Source organism: Camelina sativa, chromosome 17 (genome assembly GCF_030686135.1).
Source record: "Camelina sativa cultivar CO46 ecotype springtype chromosome 17, ASM3068613v1".
Taxonomy (NCBI): Eukaryota; Viridiplantae; Streptophyta; class Magnoliopsida; order Brassicales; family Brassicaceae; genus Camelina; species Camelina sativa.
The window spans coordinates 13,997,337-14,014,825 of record NC_141896.1 but is presented as its reverse complement, the minus strand read 5'-3'; the positions used below and the strand labels follow the sequence as shown (position 1 = coordinate 14,014,825).

The 17,489-nt window shown below is 30.8% G+C and overlaps 1 protein-coding gene and 1 pseudogene across 2 annotated transcripts; both read right to left on the bottom strand.

Annotated features, from left to right (window-relative positions):
* Positions 1–517: 517 nt before the first annotated feature.
* Positions 518–4,425, bottom strand: LOC104759641 (uncharacterized). Its single transcript, XM_087496098.1, has 10 exons — positions 3,548–4,425; positions 3,377–3,455; positions 3,151–3,245; positions 2,943–3,047; positions 2,767–2,846; positions 1,947–2,037; positions 1,761–1,868; positions 1,586–1,672; positions 1,186–1,254; positions 518–929 (listed from the first exon to the last, which is right to left on the bottom strand). The coding sequence occupies exons 1-10, from the start codon at positions 3,743–3,745 to the stop codon at positions 798–800; spliced, it is 1,044 nt and encodes a 347-aa protein (XP_087352224.1). The 5' UTR covers positions 3,746–4,425; the 3' UTR covers positions 518–797.
* Positions 4,426–8,427: 4,002 nt separating this feature from the next.
* On the bottom strand, positions 8,428–9,820 carry LOC104759640 (putative glucan endo-1,3-beta-glucosidase BG4 pseudogene; annotated as a pseudogene). The gene has a single exon (XR_015587616.1). The product of XR_015587616.1 is annotated as a putative glucan endo-1,3-beta-glucosidase BG4 pseudogene (transcript).
* Positions 9,821–17,489: the final 7,669 nt, after the last annotated feature.

Here is a 17,489-nt window from a genome sequence, read left to right as displayed (position 1 = left end):
TGAGCCTGTCCTACCCATGTGCCTTTTTTGTTTTCTTTTATTAATTAGACTCTCAACTTTATATTTATTTTTGTTTTAATTACGTATAATGAGGGCCACCTTATAAAAAAGCCAACATGTAATCTACATTTTCACATGTGATCTCACCATTAACTCAAAAGATTAAGATCTCTGTTTAAGTAACTGATCACATGCATGTGTAGTTTCCTTTTTGATTAGGCTTTGCCTATCTTTTCTTGTCTACAAAACCATATAATATTCTCTCTATTCTTTTGTTCTGTGTCTTTTTTTTCTCTAAACCACGTAAATCCTTAGAACAACACAAGTGTACTACCTACCCAAAAAGTTAAAAAAGTTGTATTCAATGTCACGAGTTCGAGTATCACACCAACGAAGAAAAGACCAAGGAGACTACTTGCTATAAGCCCAAACAATCTTGGTAAAATATATTGATCCTTTCTGTATAGCCATGGAAACCTTGACGAGGAAGTACCAAGAACAAAGACAAAGATACAAATTTAAGTTCAACACCATTTTTTAAGGATTTGATAACTGGAAACCCAACAAGTGTTAGTTGAAAACACGATTCAATCCATCAAGTCCCACTTCCATTTACACAAAGAAAGGGCGCTCCCTTTTTTTTTCTTTTTTTTTTTTCTTTTTTCTTTTTTTTTTCCAGACTCTTAGGTCACTTTTGCCCCAAGAAAACAAAATTTATCAAAGTAAAACAAATAATGGGGAGAAAGATCCACAGTTGGAGACTATAAAAGCTGTAGTTATATAATAAGTTAGGAAGTTTAGTCGAGTTCTGCTCTGCTTTTACTTCTCTTCATCTTAGCCTTAAACCTTGACTTCACCATCAATGTCTCTACTGTATTTATGAAGTTTCCAATGGCCATCACAACCAGAAGAATGCCACAAACCAATACCTGCCCCAGTATTCACGTTATCATCAGAAAACCATTGTTATAAACAATACTATGCGGATTTAAGATAAGTTACTCGGTTGGAAGTGAGAAAAAATAGGGACAAGAGAGACTGAGTTTCCGATATTCACAAGTTTCCTACATCGATGATATTAGTTCAAGTATGTCTACATCACTATTTTATGCTTTTCGACAGACCGGTGTGTGAATAAACACCAATAGGATAATACACAAATGCTGCCAGAAGAGAAATATATACCTGCCATTCAGCGACTACCCCCATAAATACTGTCCTAAGCAACTGCAGTCCCACATATGCTTCAAAGCCCTGTGTTTCCAAAGTAGAATAAAAACATGTTTAGCTACAATCTGATAAACAAGCTTATGAACTTAGTAGGAGTCTGAAGTTTCCTTTGAACTGGTGATCTTTCACTGTTTCGACCATCTTACAAGTCCAAGAGGACATCACGAAGATTGGTTTTACTTAGTAAATATCTTAAAAGAGATCAGTATATCCGTATGTAAGCCATGCATACAAATAATAGCTACAAAACACCAGCTAACGTACACAACCCTGGTCTTAAGGTGAAGGAAATGTGAAGCTTTAAGATGCCCTATCGTAACCTTCTGTAAAATTGATTTAAGAGTAAAAATTTTACCTGTAAAGTGAACAAAATAGGAAATAATAGCAACAACTGCCCATCTACTCCAGCTGTTTCTCCCCATACAACGTCCATCCTTTTAGCCTGAAATGACCATAATGCACACTTTTACAGCCATTTTATAGTGGCAAATAGGATTCGGGCCAGAGAAAAAATGCAAATAGTATGGCACCTTTCCAAGTGCAATGCGAGTGTATAATCTTTGGCGTTGATATCTATTTTGCAGAAGCATCGCAACACCTTGCATCATAGCCCATTGGAGGAAAAGAAGCACTCCTTTCTGCAAAGATTCAGAACGATCAAAACATTTGCATGGTAGCTTTTACTATGCGTATATGATAAAGTTAATGACCACTACCTGCTTCTGAACGCAGTTCGGTTGACCTTTGATTTCCCAAGTGAGACTGACAAGGGCCATTGCCATGGCAAAATAATGATGATAAAGCCACCTGAAAAATCATATCAGTCAAGAGGTTTATATGTTGATAAGATTGCACATGATTCACTTCAGATCAAAATCCTTGACCCACTGATGCCTTTATGGGAGACTAAAGTTTCTCATTTATTCTCTAAATGATATAAAGAATCGATCTCTAACTGAAAACAAAAATAAGCTATCTCTTTAACAGCACTCCTATATTTCCATTCAATACCAAACAGGAGACAATATATAGGTAAATCACAGTGTAAAAACCTTCTGCATTACATTTCCTATACAACAATTCCTATCATCAACTAATTTATAATGTCTCTCATTCAGCAGTGTGATCAGTATAAGCCTAGAGAGGTACCAAAAATAGAGCAAAACATTGACCAGAGTGGCAGCGACAAGAAATTCGATGTTTCTTGAGTTACGCTAACAACCTAAAGTTAAGAGTAATTTTTCATGGGTTAAAGAGCAAATAGACAAAGAAAGAGGTTCAGCAGCACACAGGGTCTAATTGACGGAAAGAGAACGATCCAAAAGAAAATGAACCCTGCTCTCAAAGGAAAGAGCAACCTAATGAATTTAGAACCTCAGAGCAATGTAGCAAAACACGACATAATGATCTAGTCTACCCAAAGTTATATCATGTGACTTTCAGCAATAGCATAACAAAATTACATCAAACTTAAAAACACTGGATACCAATAGCAAGACAATCATAAGTAACTGTTAAGGAATAGGATAAGAGTACCATGAACGGATATCACTCCCATTAGCTCTCAAAATGTTCTCTCGCATAACCAAACCAGCATAAAGGAACAGAAGCCAAGCCTGATAAAAAGAGGATTACATGTCAATCCAAAACACATATAACATAAGCTTAAGTAACTCAAACCAAAACAGAAAACTCAACCATTATATATATACCTGATAGAGCTGAACAGGGAATGCAGGCAAACATCCATCCCACACATAAGATCTTAATGTCAAAAGAATTGCAGGGAAAACAAGAAAAAGAAGAGCTGTCCTATCCTGTTCCCATGTAAAAGACAAGTAATTTTAACAGATTCATTCATACATCAAAGCAAGATCCAACCAACCAACCACATTAATGAGGGAAATGCAAAATACTAACTCTGTAGCTATTGTATTCTTCTTTAACTTTAAGCTGTATATCTTTCCGTGAAGCTTTAACATTCACAGGTCCCAAAAACATTCTTACAAAGCGTCCTGCTTTTCAAACATGACACAAAGTCTAATCCTTTTAACAATTGGATCAACACAAAAAAAAAAAAAAAAAAAAAACTTGAATCTGAGATTAGATCATTGATTGATCACAAAAGGGAGAGAGATTTAGAAACCTTGAGGTTTGGATGGAAGAAACGATGAAGTGTCTCCATCAGCAAGCATGCATCTAGCACGTTGCAGATCCTCCTCTAGCTGTAACCCAGAAAAAAAAAAAAAAAAAAAAAGAGACAAATTTAAGAATCGGAGAAATCGAGAAAGATTGGTTTTTTTAAAAAAAATTGGACCTTTTCGAAAAGTTTAGGATCGAGATGCTTGTCGGAGACAAGGGTTGAGTGGAGACGGCGGATTGATGAGTCAACGACGGAGGCTCTTTTACGGAGAGAGAGCTCTTCTTGAGAAGAAGAAGAGACGAATGAGGTGGAAGAGTCGTGAAGCTCTTTAACTTGTTCGACGATTCGTTTCACTTCTTCTTCAACCTCCATGGTGTTTTGGATCCGAAGATTAATGAGATCGGGACTTGTATGTCTCTCTGAATGAAAGATTGAGAAATAAAGGAAGGATTTTTAAAGACGAGAGGAAGAAGAAGAAGAAGAAGAAGAAGAAGAAGAAGAAGAAGAAGAAGAAGTTTGTAACTAAGGACGGATCAATCGCACGGAGCTCTTTCTCATGCTCTTACAAAACCCTCACCGAGTCCTTCCCTACCACATCGCAATCTAAGCATCACTTTCTTTATTTTTGTTTTCCCTTTTGTTTATTTTTCATAATACTTACAATTAATTAGAATAATAGTCTTTTTTTTTTCTTTTCGCGTCGGCAATTTTTAAACAGTTTTTTTGATATATACTACTAATAAAAAGCTTGTTTTTAAGCTTAGTTTTAAAAAAACCTATAAATGCAAAAATAATGGAGAAAGAGATGGATTCAAAATTAATGAAGGAGTAGTCTCAAAGAAAATATAATAAGATTGTCACAACTCACAATGGTTTAATAACAAGCAATACTTGTCTGCATTCCTGCTAGTTTGGAATCGAAGTTATCTCGTTTAGTTTTGGAAGAAGAAGAAGAAGAAGAAGAAGCTTTTGGGTGTCTTATTTGTAAACTAAGGACGGATCTTTTTTCTCATACTCTTACAACAAAACCCTCACCGAGTCCCTACCACCACATCGCAATCTAAGCATCACAATCTTTTTTTGTTTTTCTTTACTTAACTTGATTTTAGAATAGTCTTTTTTCATGTCGGCAAATTTAAAACAGTTTTTAATATGATAAAAAGCTGTGTATTGATTAGCTTTTTAACGTATAAATGCAAAAAAAAAAAAAAAAAAAAAAATGGAGAAGAGATGGATTCAAAATGAAGGAGTCTCAAGAAAAATACTATATGATTGTCACAACTCACAATGGTTCATAACAAGCAATGGTAAATTGCATTTGGTAGTTTGGGACCGAAGTTAATTGGTTTAATTTTGCTAATAAGAAAACGTGTTGTAGGGAGGAAGTCTTGTTGATATATCCGTCGTAATGGCATCAATGCATGACTAGTTTTTAAACTCTTTTGTATAACAAGTGCTATTGCGGATTCTCAATGTGGAATAAAGAAAGTAAAGATTCATTGGATCGGTAAAGAACATTTGTTTTCGAATACATTAGCATTAAAATGAGATTTCGTTAGGTTTTGACTTTTGAGTTTATTGTATATTGGTTTGGACATTTAATTTTTTTTTTTTTTTAAGTAAGAGGTGAAATTTTTGGATTTATAAAAGATGACTAACCCCAAAAACATTTGTCAAGATTTGCAAAAACAAATTTGGGGCTCAACCCTAAATTCATATCGAAAAAGTCATATTTTATCACAAAGGTTAAAATCTTTTTTCTTCAGAAACATTCACACGAGTTTCCAAAGTTAACATATAATGCTAAAGAACATTGTGTAATCAAGATCGCTATAATTATTCAACACGAATGCAGTTTGTTAGATTTATTTAGACCTTGATTTTTGAAACAATTTGGGAGACTGATTTTGCTTAACAATATCTATCTATCTATAATATTAAAAGGGAAGCATTTTTAATAAGTAGACATAGATTAAGAGATTATTACATGAAATGCTACTGAAAACAGAATAAGGATATATAAATTGTGTATCCAAACAGATATTAGATGTGATAAGTTTAGCCAAAAAGTCGGAGCCAAACAAACTGATATTTAAGTGTATTATCCGATAATTGAGGTTTGCGTATAGGGATAACATAAAACTGAAAATATAATTTAAGGAAAACAAAATTAATTTCTACTGAACACAAAAATAGGAACTACCATCTACACTATTAACAATGACAAGAGAATCTCCTAATCGGCACCAATATAATGTGATTTTGTAAAGGTAACCATATATGGATACAATTTTATTCTATGAATCTACCATAATCTTTAAATTAAAAAAACAATAATTAATTATATATTCCGCATATTTAGTACTTACCACAATAATAACAACTATAATGATATGTAATTCCCTAAATCTTTCATATCATATACTGTGATTTTAAAAATCTAATCATATATAAAACCATTGATATATTAATCACAAAGTCAAAATTCCAAAATTTAAAGAATATTACCTAATATGCATATCAAGATTGTATAATAATCCATATATACTTCGAATAACTTTATGAGATTCCTATTTTGCTAAATTTATTAATTACAAATACGTTAATATCTAAAATTTATATACTCTCCAAAGTAGTTCTATTCAAATCATCGTAAATTTAAGAAATTACAAAATATTTTGTTAAAGAATTTTATTCAGAAAATATATAGTTTCATTTGAATATATAGAAAATTAGGTGAATTAATTTCAAAGAATATTCTGAAACCGACGAACCTATCCTATAAATATATTCATCGTGTGAATTAGTGATCTATATCACTCTTAATTCACCAAGAACTATCACATATATCTCCAGAACCAACAAAATGATCTCACAATAGAGATTTAATATAAAAAATAAAGCACCAGCAACCAGCAGTAAAGTCGTCAAACATTTCAATACGTTTTCACGCGTTACAATAAAGATACTCCATATGTAGAAACAATACACTACACAGTTAGGAGAATCCTCTCTAAATTGTTCTTGATGATAAAATGTAAGTCTCTATATATGATAAATTATATAATCAATTTATCTTTCTTATAACTTACTAACGTTATATGTTTTTATGTTGTTTGTTTACAGAGAACAAAAATGAATTTTGAAGTGAATAAGACAACTGAATACAGCTTCTGAAGGTTACACTTATGCAGTATCTTATGAACCAACAAAAGAATTTTTTTTTTTTTTTTTTTTCATTATTCTTGTGATTTTAATTAGTTTTTGACTTTTTGTTCTTTGTGTTTAGTTTATAACTCATCCATCATCATCGTTTTTTCCTTTTGTAGAGTTCATGGAACAAACTTTTCTATTTTGTTCTATTAAAAATTATAATTGTTTGTTAATTTTATATACTTATCATGTATGGGTCATGTAACTTAATTAGTGTGTATGGTAAGTCCTCTAAACATACAGATGAACAAAAAAACGTTTAATATATCAAATATGGGTACTTTCTTGAATCATCAGACTGTTTTCTATTTTTTTTTTGGCATCATTAGAGATTAGGATTGATTGCTCAATCTTTTGGTAAAACACTCCTTATTATAACTTAATCATGTCATATGATATGTCTTTAGATCGATTTCTCTCTTTTACGTATAAATATGTAGGTCCCGTAATATGTATGATATAATTTTCTGTATATAGCAATCATAACTGTGGTAACAATATCTGAGATCTTGAAGAACAGTCGAGTGATGGACTCGCATCAGAAAAGAGTAAGTCAATTACTCAATTCTCTCTTCTTAATTACCATCAATCTTTATGTAAACCATTATCTTTCTTTTTTAAATCAAGAATTTGTTTCCTCTTTGGTGTTGAACAATAGAGGTGTTCACATCAACCGTGTCAATGAAAATTAAACCAACGGAAGGATGGTTTAATAGGTAAACGCAAGTTTTGTTATTGTAAGATGAGAGGTTTCAATAACTGCATACTTTTACTGACATTCTTTTGGGTTTGAAATTGTTGTTTATTAAGATAATGGTTGGAAATTAAATCATACAAGTGACACCAAAGACCAACGACAAGACTCTGGAGAATGGAAGCGGTTTCTAGAGACCGATGCCAATGAAGAAGAAAAACGATTTCTCCTTTACTCTGTTTTTTTTTTGTGACATATCAAATATGATACTCTTAAATATGAAAGTAATTGTTTGTTTAGCTAAAAATATAATTCTTCACTTTTGCACCATTTAGTAAGTGTGTGTTTTGAATCTCTTACATATTCCCATATCATTTTTCTTTGGAAGAAACATATTTTCTTATCTATTGGACTAAAATATACAATCTCAAATAGATAAATTTATATTATTAAAAAGGAAGCATTTTCTCTACTATTACATGTCCACTTTTTAGGAAAAAATTACAAAAAAGCATTTTGGTCAATACAAAAGAAAAAAAATAGCACAACCATTACGAGGTAAAACTATCAATGTGGGTTTGTCACAATTTAGGTCATGAGATTAGGAATTTTAATCATTATGACAGATTTTATTCAATTTGATAGATAATTTTGAGAAAAATAAAGAAAATTTGTATAATGTCTACTAATTTGTAAAATTTAAATATTCAAACAAAAAATACATGAAGTACAAATATCTCATCTAAATCTTCTACCTATTTTTTTATCTATTGGACTAAAATATACAATCTCGAATGGGTAAAGTATTATTAAAATTACTTTTATGAAATAGAATAAACATGATATATATGGAACGTGACGGATTTTTTTTCTGTCCTGATATAAACATTATATTTTTGTCTAAAACTTTTTTTTAATTGTAGTTATTTAGACTTTTTGTCAAAAAAAACATATATGATCATTCTTTTCGTCTAAAGAAACAAAACTATATGAAATACTATACTGATACGAGTTTGGATTATAAATTTTACTAATATTCGTTAAAAATATGTTTATAAACATTACCCCGCGCATACGTAATATATTGCAAACTGATAATAACCTTAACTTTTGAAATTAATTCCCCACGTATGTGTGGATCTGAATCTAGTAAAAATATTAAAATTATATTCATTTAAGAAATGCACAAACAAGACGGATACGAAACAAATGGCATACTCTTAAGATGGATGAAGGATTCCATTAACAAAAACCGGAGAAAGTAGTTTTAACTACCAAATTCAATGTCAATTAAGTTCCGCTACCAGATCTCATCACCACTCTCACAGAAGCCAATAGCTTATAACATGTGTTAATCTCACTTATTAGTGAATTGGAAAAGTCTAATTAAGAAACTTTCACACTTAAAATAGCTTGTAGATGGGTTTCATACCAGTAGGATTGTACAACCCAAAATTTTGTTCAGTCCCGGCCGGCTTTTGATTTTCGTTGAACGTTGCGAATAGAAACCCGTCGAAGCCTTTGTTGGGCCTCTTAGGCGTCCCTTTTCCGCTTACTATATGCTTCACAAAATTTCTGTTGTATGTAGCCGCGATATCCGGTGTGGTTAAGTTCCCATTTCCGGCTGATGGCCATCCGGTCTCGGACACCACCATTGGTAAACCTTTCACGCCTTCCTTCTCCATTGCCCACACGAATGCGTCGAAGATTGCATCAAACATGTTTGAATAGCCCAATGGTCCATCTTGGACCACGATGGCCTCAGTGTTGAAGGTAGCATAGTCGAGACGGATGTTCGATGGGTCGGACGCGTAAGGGAAGTAAGGGTAAATATTGACGAGGATAGGCGTACTTGTTTGAGACAACAGTTTTAGTACGGGGACAAGTTGTTCCCGCGCCTGGGACGTGAACTTTCCAGTGGACGGTGGGTATGATTTCTCGAGATTCGACATAGCCACCACGGTGCTTATCGAGATCGGAAGATTCCTTGACTTGACCAGGTTGGTGAGAGACTGCATGACCGGAAGCACTTGCGGACCGATTGGTCCAGGGATGACTTCATTACCAACAGTAATGAACGAAATGTTGACGTCGGCTAAGTAAGGCTCGATGTTGGTCACAAACCAGCCCTTAACAGCTTCTTCGCTAGCTGCAAGAGCAGCCAAGTCCTGGTCCCTAACGCCAACAGTGACTTCAATATTGCGGTGACCGCGTAAGGCTTTAAGAACCTCTGTGTTGGGGTCGAAGATTCGGATTTTTGTAATGCCTATGGACTTGTAAAGGTTGAGAACATTGGCTGGAGACGGGAGGTTATCTCCGAGGAGGCCGTAGTTCAAACCAACGCTATTTGTTGCGGTTAAGAAGCCACTAGTGTTGTAGTTGGATATCATCATAATGTAGGAGAGGAAGAAGAAGAACAGCTTTTTAGAGGAATAGATCATGATGAAACTTTTGTGTAGAGATAGCAAAAAGGTCGTACTTGCGCCTGTAAAAGAGGAAGGAACCAAACTTTGCTTCTTTATTTGTGTTGTTACGTTGCAAAATATAGGTTGCATATGTGTGTGTGTGTATATTTATAGCTACATATTTGAGATCTATTTCCAGTCTAGAGAAAACGTACCCAAGAAAGTACGTGAATTTGAGTAAATTGATATATAAAATATACGTAATTAATAAATTCATGTATTGTTCACATTTTTGTACAAGTAACAAAGTAAACTAGAAGGTACATGAATTTGACTACGAATATACATAAATCATTAAATTGATTAATATATTTGAATACAGGTGGACCAAGTTCTCTTTATATTTTCCAAAATCATTGATAATTGATTCATTATGTATACTTTTCTTTTGGATTTTTGAAGTGTTGATATTTGATATACTCTGTATAATATTTTATTATATAAACCTTGATGACAAAATTACTAATTAAGAAGATCATAACACGTGTCAATTGTATTATTCAGATGTTGACACATGTCAATTCTAAATTTATTAAAATTTTAAAAATAGAAAAATGTTAAAATTCAAAACCTACCATAAAAATGTTGTATATAAAAGTAAAATATAGGAAAGAAAACCTAAGTTTATTTAAAATCTTTTAAAGAAACAAAACCTTTGTAAACTTCCAAATGTAAAACAAAACTATTAAAAGTTTTTAAAATATTAAAAAGGCAATTATAAGAAAATTATAAAATTTAAACAACTTTAAAATTTTAAAAAGATCAGTATAAGGAAATTATATATATAAATAAAATTTGAACTTAAAATATATTTTATTTATTTTAATTTTAAGTTGCTAATTTTACAAGAAAATTGATTACTTTTTATATAAGATAAAAACTGATTGTGAAAATATACAATTAATTACTGTTTCTAAGAAAAAGTTGGTTGAAGTAAAAGAAAAAAAAAGATCGTCTCATATTTTTTTCACCAATCAAATAATTTATTCAAAAAAACTGTTATTGTAATATATAAGATATGAGTATGTAATATTAATGTATGCATTTTCTCCCTCTGTCTCATGAAGATTGATGTTTTGAGACTTTCACACATATTAAGAAAATTTTTAGTTTTTATTTGTTAATTAATTTATAATTACTTTTTGGTAGAGAGAGAAAATATAAACCAATAACAATTCAAAATTTTTAATATTTTAAATGATTACTTCTTGAAGTTTGCAAAACATCAATCTTTGTGGGACAAAAATATATCCCAAAATATCAATCTTTGTGAGATAGAGGGAGTAATAGGTTATTTAATGTGTTCATAAAGATAATTTGTTGGTAGTAGTAAAGACTAAAGAGTATATTCTAACAGTAAAATATATTTATGTGTACAAATACATTTTTAGTGGTAATGTATATAGTAGATTTGTAAATGGATATACATTAGTGTATTACAGAAAACAAAAAAAATAACTATTTTCTATAACCAAAAGTTTATCTCTTTACTTTTATACATTGTTTTTACTTATGAAAATAATTAAATATATATTCTTTGTTAAATTTAACAATAAATTAACTAAAAGTTTAACTTTGAACATATCTACAACTATTTTCTTTAACAAAAAGTGTATCTCTTTACTTTTTTTTTTCAACCAAACAATAAATTAAAAAGAATTTCCTCGGTTAGTTGTCCAAGCTGGAGGGAAGAGGTTTACAAAAAAAACTTCAGAGATAAGATAACGCGAAACACGGGCAAGACAATCTGTCTTCGTATTTGATGCACAAAGGATCCAAGAGATATAGAATAGTGGGAAGGACTCCAGCAAGTTAAACTCATCGAGCAGGTTGGAGAAGGACGGCCAATCTTCAGAGACTGCACAATAGTGAGTAACTCATACAATCAGTCTCGAAATGTTGACAAGCGATCCCTGCAGCACGTATCCGCTCCATGACCGACAACAACGCTTCTAACTCCGAATGTAGGGGGAGGGCTCCGTCTTAGACACTTGGCCTCCAATAACAGGTTCGCTCCTCACCAACACAACACCACCAGCCCAATCCTGAATGCACATTGGTTGCTTTCCAAGAACCATTAATCTGACAACGGAGATGGAGCTGACATAACCGCCGTAAAAGAGAGCGCCTCTTCCCAGGCTAACTTCCCAAAGCCTGAGCAATTATATCATTCGTCTCGATCTCTAAATTTGTATTTTTTTTTTTTAGTTATGGCCTTCCAGATTGCCCATAAATTCTATGATAATTGAAGAAGTTGATCAAAATCACCCTGTTGAGAGGCACCTTCCAGAAAACAAAATCCAAATTCGAGTACACTCGCTCATATGGAAAACCCTCTGATGAGACCAGAGTCGGAGATAAATCTCAAACTTCACACGAGCGAGGGCATTCAAAGAAAACATGATTAATAGTCAACCGCATAGTCGTACCATTTACACCAAAATCACATTGGGCAACTCAATGTATCAATTTATTTTTATAGATAGTTTTTACTTACTAAAAATTATTTGTTTTATATTCTTTATTAAATTTAATTTTATTTAAAACTCTAAACCCGCACATCGGGCGGGTCCTAATCTAGTAAGGTTTATAAAAATATTAAGAAGACATTAATTTGATTAATGGAGTTACAGTTTCCAATGCTATTCACTCGACCTAATAGTTATATACAACTAAAACTACTCATTTTAGCGATCTTTATACTCTTTTGTTAATATCCCCTATATTAATAGAAATTTTTTTATTGAAAATGCTGATGTGTCGTCGTTAGAATGATTTAGAGATTTAATTGCAATAAAGCATCTCAAGATAAACATATTTACAAAAATAAGTTTTTAGATTTATTAAATGTGCCATTAAAATATATAATCCCCTATATATTAATAGAGAAACATTTTGTTGAAAATGCTGATATGTCGTCGCCAGAACAATTTGGAGATTTAATTACAATTAAGCATCTCAAGATAAATATATTTACAAAAATAAGTTTTTGGATTTATTAAATGTGCCACTAAAATATATAAGGTAATGTTTCTTTCTATTAGTTTTTTAAAATGAAAGACTTCATCAACTATTAAAAAAAAGAAAATATAGTTCATAATTTAATTATCATTTTCATAACATATTTAATTATTTAAAGTAAATTACATTTCATAAATTATTAAAAAATTTATTCATCTATTTAACTTTTTGAAATACAAAACTTATTCTCCGCTTTTAAAAAATTTGATGACTATTCAAATATTCCCTCTGTTTCACAATAAGTGTCATTTTGACACATTTCACACAAATTAAGAAAATATTAAAATATACATATATGCTCTTATTTAATAAATGTTTAATGGGTTAATTTAGTTAGATTAAGGATAAAACTAGAAAATTTAATGAAAAAATGCATTGAAAATATAAAATAGTGCACTGGAAATGTAAAATGACACTCTTTGTAAAACAAAAATAAAATTCTAAAATAACACTCTTTATAAAACAAAGGGAGTCTATATTAAAAATTAATTATTACAATAATCTTAAAAATAAATAACATTATCACAATTATCACAATAATTAACATTATTTTCCACATTTCACGGGTGAAATATATTTTTATACAAAATAATTAAATGTAAATTTGAATAAAAAAAATTATGTGTAAAATTATTATTATGACACCTTAAATTCCAAATAATAATTTTACTTGTAATAATTTTATTTGAGTCGATTTATCCCGTATATAGTGCGGATTATTACCTAGTGTACTAGTATTATATTTTGCAATATGCAAGATTTGCAATAAGATGAATAAAAGCTCAATGAATGATTTTTTTTTTTGACTGATTCTTTATACGAATAGTAATATAATCGAATTTTGTCCGTTTTTCTTTTTGTTTTCTTTTTCGTGTTTTATTTTTGGGTATGAGTGTTTGATCCGATTTACTTGTTATATATATTAACTGTATAAAAGTACTCAAGTACACAAGTCACAACTATCTTATAGACTTATAATAGTAATCTACGAGGGCGAACCGTATCGCATGTTAACGTGGTTGAACCACTAAACCCCAAAAGATCACACGTCGGTTGGATGTTCGAAGATAAAAGGATTCAATTAACTAAACCGAAGCAAGTTTATTTGTTGTATTGCAGTCCGAGAGATACTAAACTAAGCCACAAGTAGAACATATTATGAGAGATGTTGAAGGGGCCTGGTTGCTCAGCTCCGTTGTATGCATGCTAATGGGGCAAGTATGATATAAAGTTTTTTTTGTCAGTTTGGCTCCAAAAACACATTCTTACAAATATTACAAGAGATTATCGTCAACCGCGTTCCTCCATTACATTGTGTCGCTTTCAAAATGATTTGTATTTTCTGTCGAGAATTCATCTCTAGTGTCCCTATACCAGAAATTCATCTCTGCATTACCCCCACTTAATCTCACTACCCCTTTTTTTAAGGAAAGGACGAAACTACCCCTCTAACAATTTTTAAAGAATAGTTGTACCATATATCTCCTAGTTGCACCTTGTATAGTTGTACCATATATCCCCTAGTTGTACCAGTTGCACCATAGTTGTACCAGTTGCACCTCGCATAGTTGTACCATATATTCCCTAGTTGTACCAGTTGCACCCTAGTTGTACCAGTTGTACCGCGCATAGTGGGATTCGAACCCTGGGCGCTCGCGCGTGCACATGGAGCTCACAACCACGAAGCTACTGTGTTTTTCGTTGAACAATTACTTATTTAATTATATTTAACCTAAAACAATCTTCATTAAGGGTAATATTGTCCTTTTACCATTGAGGGAGTTTTGAGAATTTGTTTTGATAGAAAGGGTGTTATGAGATTTTAGCTCATTTTCTGTCGTCGGTCGATCTTTCACTCTAGATCATTCCAACAATGTGGCGATGTGGCAGATCTTCTAGTCTGCAGTAGTTTCTATAGATTTTTGTCTTCTGGTTTATAGCACTAAACGAATCCTTTGGGTTATCCAATAGGTTTTAAGAGGAAACAATAAAAAAAGATATTATATTTTCTTAACTAATGAAATCTCAAGATAAGTTCCAACTTTTACACTTTTGCAGATGAGAAAACCGTTATTTAAAGTTAAAAGCTTACCATAACTTGAATGAATCTTCTTTTTCCGACCAATAAAAAACTTGAACCTCGTAACAATTTTTTTTCGGAGAATTGCATTGTATAACCAAAAAAAAAACTTTATCATTCATTCATTAGCTATACTAACAAAAAAATGTGATATAGTCTGTATTTTATATAATAATTACAAGATTAATCTCCTATTACCACTCTCTACCACCACCTATGGTTATTACTTCTGGCCATTACTTTCGATCACCACCTCCCGCCACCACTTCCAGCAACCACCTCCGGCTACCTCCGACAGCCACCAAATCCGGTCACCACCTCCGACGATCACCACCTCCTCCGGCCATCTCTTCCGGCCACCTTCTCCGGCCACCAGCCACCACTGCCCTCTACTACCACAAAACAACAAAATTGTAATTTTACCCTACTCCCATCCTACTTTCCTAATTTTTTGAATTAGGTGCTATATTCATAATTTTTTTAGTGATTTTGGTTATCACACAAATTGACCCGTTTTTGATTTATTTCTATAGGGTGAATTTGTTTATTCACGCCCTCTTACTTTTTCAATCAAAATACAGTAATATGTCATTTAATACTATTTTTAAAACTAAATTGAACAAACAAATTGGATAAACAAAATCTGTAGACTTCAGTTAGGGTTTATAAATAAGAGTTTGAGTTTTTTTTATAACTAAACAAAGCTATATGTTGGTTTGAATTTATATAAAAGGATTATGATTTTAATTAAACAGAATTATACATATCTGTTTAGATCTATAAATGAGGTTTAGGGTTAATGTTTATAATTATACAAAATCATATGTCGGTTTTGGTTTATAAAAGAAGGGAAAATGTTAATATTTTACAATAAAATAAAATTATATGTTAGTTCGAGTTTATAAAAAAGAATTATGATTTGGATTTTATAACTAAATAAATTTATATGTTGGTTTGAATTTATAAGAGGGGTTAATTAGAGTTTAAATTTTACAATTAAACAAAACTATATGTCAGTATGGAAGTATTAATGTTTAGATTTTACAATTTAAAAAATAATATGTCTATTTTGGTTTATAAAAGAGTGGTTAGAATTTAGATTTTACAATTAAACAAATTTCTATGTCGGTTTGAGTTTATAAAAAATGATTAGAATTTAGATTTTATAACTAAAACTATAAATAATGTTAGAGTTAATGACTTTAAAATTCTTATTTAGTATTATTTTACTTATTAAGTTATGTTAGATAAGATTAATTATTTTAGTTTGTTTAATTAGAGTACATGGTATATTATGATTGATTAATTAAAGAGGGGGTGAACCAGAGAGGTTCATCCTTCAAGATGAACCCAAGAATTATACTTGTGTCTTGTGGTCATGCTACATACATTACCAAGATATCCCGAAAATGAACTCTTAAAAATCGTGATTTGAAATTTTCAATACATACAATTCAAATTCTTCCCCAATTACATTTTTTTTTGTTTTAAAGCTGAAATGAAGTTCATTTTTTGAAAGATACGGTTATATGTTTTTGTGAAAATCATATATTTATCATAGGCCAACATTTGTTTCTCTCCAACTATGTGGACACAGTTTTATATCTTGTTGGGAGAGATAATTTATTACACACTTGTCTCTATTCTGAGATAATTGATGTATGAGTCTCTATACCCAAGACTTCAAAATTCAGAAAATAATTGTTTTTTTGGTGAACAGAAAAAAAACAATTGTTAAGTTTAGATAATCTATCTTTATTGATTAAAAGGTAATTAACCTAAAATTATCAATCTATATATACATTTTTGGAGACATTTAGCAAATAAATCCTAGAGTTGATACTTATTTACAAGGAATGCCATTATCATTAAACTTTAAATTAAAATTTAAAACCAATATTTTGGGCTAAACAAAATTTCCTAAAATATCTCAATAATCAATCAATGACTAATTACAATATCTAATTAAATTAATTACAATATCTTCAATTAATTCTTTACTATCCTTATAACCAAACACAATTAAAAGATTTTGTTTGAAATATAAAATATATATTTTTTAATTAAAATTATGATTTTCCTATCATCTTTGTTTGATTATTTAGTTTACTTGCTTTAAATCATCATAAAATACATAAAATTAATGTAACTATATTTTTTTGCATTTTTTCGTTATTTGGATTTTGAAAAATATGCATGTCTTATTTAAGCAAGGAAGAAAAATTGTGTTTGGGTATGTAGCGGGATGAGTTTGTGTATTAATAAAATTGAAAATTATATGATTAATTGTTAGTAAATCATCAGTTCATTGTTTTGTTTAAACCATCGACTTAGAATATTAGGCATATCTAATTGAGTTTATTAAATTACGGTTATGTAAAATAAACAAGCAGTACTATGTTGTATCACGGATTATATTCTGAATTTAACAATTTAAATTTGTAAACCTAAATTTTTAAACCGGTAAACCTAAATAATATATAGATATAAGAGATATACATTTAAAATTTACAAAACATTAGTCATATATATATATATATTTAGTTTACTAAAAATTTATATTTATACTTTATTTTTAAAAATATAGTCCCGCGGTGTACCGCGGGTTAAAATCTAGTTTATAGTTGATTATAAATACCGACA

Bases quoted from the DNA above. Each gene is read 5' to 3' on its own strand.
- LOC104759641 (XM_087496098.1), bottom strand. From the start codon at position 3,745: ATGGAGGTTGAAGAAGAAGTGAAACGAATCGTCGAACAAGTTAAAGAG. The intron at 3,246-3,376 runs GTTTCTAAATCT...TTTGAAAAGCAG, and splicing joins TCTTCCATCCAAACCTCAAG to GACGCTTTGTAAGAATGTTT. The intron at 3,048-3,150 runs GTTAGTATTTTG...ACATGGGAACAG, and splicing joins AAGAATACAATAGCTACAGA to GATAGGACAGCTCTTCTTTT.